We start from the raw sequence: 6,839 nt of genomic DNA on the forward strand, positions 1-6,839 counted from the left end.
AGAGGATGTGGACTGAGAGCCAGTGAACTGAATCACCAGAGAGGTCAGAGTGTGCCTGGAAACTGAGTGCCTGCAGAGTTCCTCTGAACCTTCTTAACAAAGGGCAAAGAGGAAGTTACCTTCTACAGGAGGGCTGCATCCAGGCCTTTCCAGGAAGTCAGAGGTGCTCAGGTTGGACCACCCAGGAGGTAGCCTATTCTCATTATTTTGGGGTAGGCTTTATTCTGGACCTTCTTTCTGAAGGATTCTAGCGTTTGCATCACCAGAATTTCTCTGGTCTGCTAGGTAGGGCCCATTTCTTCCTAAAGGTTACGATCTTTCTAATACTTTAGATCAGTGGTTTAAAAAATGTGGTCTTTAGACCAGAAGCATCATCTGGAAGTGAGAAATGCAAATGATCAGGCCCCACCCCAGGCCCCCTGAATCAGAAACTCTGGGGGTGGAGCCTGGCAGTCTGTTATAGCAATGCCTTTGGGGTGATGAGGAAGCATGCTCAACTCTGAGTTTACTTCTTTAGACCCATGCTTCTCCAAATGTGGCCTGTGGAAAATAGCATCAGCATCTCCTGGGAGATAACTAGAAATGCAGTATCTCTAGCCACTTCTCAGACCTGCTGAATCAGAATCTGCATTTTAACAAGGTCCCCAGGTGATTTGATTGCACTTTAAAGCTTGAGAAACAGTGGTTCTCAACCTTGGCTTCACGTCAGGCTCACCTAATGCCGAGGCCCCACCCCAGACCAATTAAATCAGAATTTCTTGGGGTGATGCCCAGGTGTTGGTATTTATTAAAAGTTTCCCTAGTGATTCTAATATATAGTCAAGGTTGAGAGCAATTACTTTGGACCACCATAGACTCCAGAATTACAGGGAGTTATGTCTGTTAAAAAACAAAACAACCAGAGGGAAAAGATGGCAGCGATGGCGGTCGGAGGTGCCAGTGGGAGCCGCGTGTCCAGTGGGAGGGACCTGAACTGCATCCCTGAAATAGCTGACACTTTGGGAGCTGTGGCCAAGCAGGGGTGAGGGCCCAGACCTCCGCAAGTGGAATGCGGGCTCCAAACTTGGGGACGAAGAGGGACAGACTAGTCATCCCCGAGAGGCAGGGGTTTGATTTCCTCTGTGTGCCTGTCTTCCACCCAAGTTTCAAGAGGGAGTTTACTCAGGAACCTGCTAACAATTGGTCTGGCCCCCAGACACAATCAGACCTACTGCTGTCAGGAAGGGACTCAAAAGTGGAGAAGATCCACAGGAACTCCGAGGCGGCCATGTTACAGGAGCTGAATTTTGGGGCATATTTGGGTCTTCCAGCTTTCCTACTGCCCCTAAATCAGGAAGATGACACAAACTTGGCCAGGGTTTTGACCAACCACATCCACGCTGGCCACCACTCATCCATGTTCTGGATGCGGGTCCCCTTGGTGGCTCCAGAGGACCTTAGAGATGATATCATTGAGAATGCACCAAGTACACACACAGAGGAGTATAGTGGAGAGGAGAAGACGTGGATGTGGTGGCACAACTTCCAGACCTTGTGTGACTATAGCAAGAGGATTGCAGTGGCTCTTGAAATTGGGGCTGACCTCTCATCTAATCATGTCATTGATCATTGGCTTGGGGAGCCCATCAAAGCACCCATTCTCCCCACCAGCATTTTCCTGACCAATAAGAAGGGATTTCATGTTCTTTCTAAGATTCACCAGAGGCTGATCTTCTGGCTCCTCAAGTTGGAAGTGCAGTTCATCATCACAGGCACCAAACACCATTCAGAGAAGGAGTTCTGCTCTTACCTCCAGTACCTGGAATACTTGAGTCAGAACCGCCCTCCACCCAATGCCTACAAACTCTTTGCCAAGGGCTATGAAGACTATCTGCAGTCCCCACTCCAGCCACTGATGGACAATCTGGAATCTCAGACATATGAAGTGTTTGGAAAGGACCCCATCAAATACTCTCAGTATCAGCAGGCCATCTATAAATGTCTGTTAGATCGAGTGCCAGATGAAGAGAAGGATACCAATGTGCAGGTGCTAATGGTGCTGGGAGCAGGCCGGGGTCCCCTGGTGAACGCTTCCCTGCGGGCAGCCAAGCAGGCTGACCAGCAGATAAAGCTGTACGCTGTGGAGAAGAACCCAAATGCCATGGTGACGCTAGAGAACTGGCAGCTTGAAGAATGGGGAAGCCAGGTGACGGTAGTCTCATCGGACATGCGGGAATGGGTGGCTCCAGAGAAAGAAGACATCATCGTCAGTGAGCTTCTAGGCTCCTTTGCTGACAACGAACTGTCACCTGAGTGCCTGGATGGAGCCCAACACTTCCTAAAAGATGACGGTGTGAGCATCCCTGGGGAGTACACCTCCTTTGTGGCTCCCATCTCCTCCTCCAAGCTGTACAATGAGGTCCGACCCTGTTGGGAAAAGGACCGAGACCCTGAGGCCCAGTTTGAGATGCCTTATGTGGTGCGGCTACACAACTTCCACCAGCTATCTGCGCCCCAGCCCTGTTTCACCTTCAGCCATCCCAGTAGAGATCCTCTGATTGACAACAACTGCTACTGTACCTTGGAGTTTCCCGTGGAGGTGAACACAGTGCTACATGGCTTTGCAGGCTACTTTGAGACTGTGCTTTATCAGGACATCACCCTGAGTATCTGTCCAGAGACTCACTGTCCTGGGATGTTCTCATGGTTTCCCATCCTCTTCCCCATTAAGCAGCCCATTACGGTACATGAAGGCCAGACCATCTGTGTGCGTTTCTGGCAGTGCAGCAATTCCAAGAAGGTGTGGTATGGGTGGGCTGTGACAGCACCAGTCTGTTCTGCTATTCACAGCCCCACAGGCCGCTCATACACCATCGGCCTCTAGCCCTGCCCGCAAGTGTTCAGAGCCTTGGAAGCAGCTTCAAGTTCTGCTCCTGTGGCACAGAAAGTGCAGTACATCTGTGGGTTGTGATTCCCCTTGCCCATCAGAGTGGAGTATTTCAGTCTGCTTTCCTGCCTTACATCAAGGTGGGCAAAGGATGAGAATTAATTGCAGGGCTCAAGCCACCAATCTGTGAAGACTTCAGGCCAGGGTGGGAGGAATTAGTGCTGGATCTGAAGCTACTCCAACAGGCACTCGGCCTCAAGCGCTCCCTGGAATAGCCCCGAGAACATGTGGATTGAACACATTTTCAGCCCTTTCCCTGCCCATCTCTGTTCCTGTTATGATGGTTTTGTGTGGGAGGAAATACAAATAAAGTGAAGTTACAGCCTTTAAAAAACAACAACAACAACAACAACAAAACAACCATCCAACAACACAACAACCAGAACAAACCCAGAAATGTAGAGCAGAGCTTCTTAGCAGTATAGAGGGACATATTAGTGCCTCATGGGTGTGTTGGGTAGATGTGGAATTTATAGCCTGATCCTATCAGGCTTGGGGGTGACAGGATGGGACCTGGGTTGCCATGAGCAACTGTTTACCCCCGGGGGCTATTACAAATATCATTTTCTGTATATGCTGTGACAGGAAGAAGGTTAGGAAACATGCTGTAGAGAAGCTGAGTCTATTATTCCTGAGTTAATGTGCTAACTATGCCGATGGGGTCTGGGGAGGGTTACAGAAGGGAGATACTAAAAATCACTGACTCTGGGCCTGAGGGGGCAAGAACGTGCCTTTAGATATTCCATAATATCTTTCATAATTCAAATCCAGACAAATACTTTCTAGACCATCATTGCCACCTGGTATTTATTTAGCAATTTTGCTATTTAGACGTTTCCTAGCTGTTATCCTATTATTTCCTACAATAAGCACAGATTATCTTCCCTTTTTGGAGATGAGGGTTTGAAGCCCAGAAAGTTGAGACTCCCTTAAGGCCAGTTAATAAGGGACAGTTGAAGGGTGAAGAGGTGTTTCCTTGATGTGCACTGGAAAGGTCTAGAGACCTTTCATGTCATAAAGGCAAATGCTACCTCTGGGGTGGGGGTGAGGAAGTAGGGGGTGGGACTCAGCCCCTGAAAGAAGGGACTCAAGGTTCCTACTGCTGCCTTCAGTCCTGAGTCCTTGCCTGGAGCCTGGGGCTTCCTGGGAGTACCCCAAGAAAGCTCTAAAAGAGGAACTGTTTAGCTAATTACAAAGCCCGACTGTTGTTTGGCTGGCTTGAGTGTGTTAACACATCCCCCTTTTGCATAAGTTTTCATCCTGGTGCTGGATGAACATATTGTAATTATGCTAATTGTGCTGGCTGGGCAGCCTGAGGCTGAGAGGGAGGGGGACCCCTCTCCCTAATTGTTTCCCTCTCCTGGAGCAGTTGGTGCTCTGCCTGAGTCCCCAGACAAGTAGAGGGAAGGCTGTGGGGCAGGTGGAGCTAGGGAAGAGGTCTGCACAGGGCTTCCTGTCCTGGGGCTGCAGGGGTCCACCTGGTTTTTGGGGAAGGGGGAGGGATTAGGGTTAGGTGTCAAGGATGGTTTGACTGAGCAAAGGGACCTTCTGCTGGATTCAGTAGAGACTGTATTCAGGACTGGCCCTTGTGAGATTGTGAAAGAGGCAAATTTATCTTTGATGTCCTTCATTTTCTCTTTGGTGGTGGTGGCTCTCCCCACCTCCCTTACCTCATCCCTCCTCCACCCACACCCCCCAGCTCCTCTTGCTTTTTCTTTTTGCTTCTCCTAAACCTCCAGGCATCCAGTGTTTTTCTGCTGGTTTAGAATTTGTTTGCAGGCAAGTTTATGATATAGACATAATTATAGATATAGATACAGATATAGATATTGACATAGACATAACTATCCTCATATGTAGGAGACTTAATGAACATTTGACTACTAAAGACAACTTGTTAGAAAGCACAGTGCTTAATGAACCTAAGGCCATGAGTGATGGAGATATTTTCAATCAAAGTGACTTGTCCAGTGTTCTTTATATGACAGGGTTTATATAAACAAAATTGTTGACAATTGGCACCAATGCAGTTTTAAACAGAATTGATAATGTATACTGGATTTATTATTAAGTTGTTTGCACTCACTTTTTCTAATACCATCTGTCTTTATGAGCTCATCAGTAAAGGGTACTTCACACAGACTTCACAGGTGAGTATGGCTCTGTGTGTTGTGTACATTTGTATCCATCCAGGGAAAGGAACTGAGTCTCTCATCCAAGTTGATGCAGACTGAAAAGGATCACGTAACCAGGGGTGACCTTGAGATGGTTAGCCTCTGGGCACCCATCTGGACTTTTCACAGGATGTGTAATGCCGGTCCAAGCTTATATAAGCATATTTTATAGGGCAGCATGACACTGATCAACATTCCTTGTTGCACTGAAGTAACAGCTGAGAAAGTAAACCTTGACTCTAGACTGTCACTGGTTGAAGTCTGCAGTGGCTTTATTTTCCATTTGCATTTAGGTTTGTACATTTCCATTGGTAGTCTTCTGTCCAGCTGTCAGAAAGACCATGGAAGGAGTTCTTCTCTTCTTTCCTTTTGATCATGTAGGTCTTTATAGCTGACTCCAGGGAAGTGCTAAGCTTTGTATAATTGGCTGATGGGTTTCATTTAGCACCATGATTCTCCTGTGGGACTCTTTGTTTAGTGTTGGTTGTGAAACTCATGATTCAATCCAAAATTTCCTAGCCTCAACTAGACTGGTTTTTGGCATCATGAACCAAGTGTAGAACGAAGATCGTTTGTTTGGTTTGTTTTTTCTATTAGTCCAGGGCCAGCTGGGTCTTCAGCACTGTGCTCAGTTTCAGAGGAGTGGGGGATATACAAAATAGCAAACACAGTCCTTGCCCACAGGGCAACATATATCCAATCTCTTATCCTTCAGTTTCTCTCTGTATTTTTTTTTCCCTTGGACTTTTCCCTCTTTTCTCTTTGTTCTGTTTTTTTCCTCTGTCTTATTTTTTTTTCCTTCTGTTTGTGTTTCTGTAAGATTCATCTTCACTCACATTTTCTACAACTAAATATTTCTGCCTTTTTCCCTTTTACTTCTATGGCCTTACTGTTTTTTCTAATCATCTGATTAGAGAGTTTCAAAGCAGGAAAAGAAACAGACAACAAAAACATCTCTTAAAGCCTGATTCCTGAACAGTCACTGATGGGTTAAGCAGACCTTCCCTCTCCTCATACTATATAACCTTGCTCAGGTATTATAACTCAAATGGTCCATTATCTGAAAGATCTTCCTAACAGTGGGCATTTTGACCTACTAAACAATATGAGCTTCCCCCATAACTGTTCACAACAGGCTAAATGCAGGGCAGAATTTCAATCCTAAACCAGAATTACTCTGGATTTCTGGCACTTTAAACCAGATTGCTAATACCCAGTGATTTTATTGGAGTACCTCTTGTGGGCGTGGACTTTTTTTTTTCTTTTCATTTTAAATGCTAGTTAAAAGGGAAAAATGACAAGCTCATTCCTCTGAAAGAGAATTTTGGCAGGCAGATAGTATGATTCTGGAACAGACGGTTTAAATATTATTTACGTGTTATTTAAAGTTGCAACATGGGCTTATGCATATTCCTGCAACATTAAATAACTGTTTAACTTGAAATTCTTATCAAGATTAGATCAATTTATTTGGAAAAGAGAAAACCTAGGGTGAATTGCTATCCCTAGAAAAATAGAAGCCCCACTAGGATCGAAGTAGTTGATGAGAAAAGGAGAACCAGGATATGTTCTCCTTTAGGGCAGACAGCCTGTTACTGGGGCTAGAAGACCACTGTCCTCCAAAATGTGGTTATTGACCTGTTCAAAGGATTGCTTTCATTTGCTGCTTCAGATCTAATTGTTGACTCTAGTGGGGACCACATATGTTTACCATGTCCAATAACCAACAGCCTTCTCAA

At 45.9% G+C, this 6,839-nt stretch overlaps 1 protein-coding gene across 1 annotated transcript; it reads left to right on the top strand.

The window, feature by feature from the left end:
- The first annotated feature begins 1,048 nt into the window (after positions 1 to 1,048).
- On the top strand, positions 1,049 to 3,245 carry LOC116636381 (protein arginine N-methyltransferase 5-like). The gene has a single exon (XM_032411164.1). It carries the CDS (start codon positions 1,049 to 1,051, stop codon positions 2,861 to 2,863), a length of 1,815 nt encoding a protein of 604 aa, XP_032267055.1. The 3' UTR covers positions 2,864 to 3,245.
- The last annotated feature ends 3,594 nt before the right edge of the window (positions 3,246 to 6,839 follow it).

Source organism: Phoca vitulina, unplaced genomic scaffold (genome assembly GCF_004348235.1).
Source record: "Phoca vitulina isolate PV1807 unplaced genomic scaffold, GSC_HSeal_1.0 scaffold12, whole genome shotgun sequence".
Classification (NCBI taxonomy): Eukaryota; Metazoa; Chordata; class Mammalia; order Carnivora; family Phocidae; genus Phoca; species Phoca vitulina.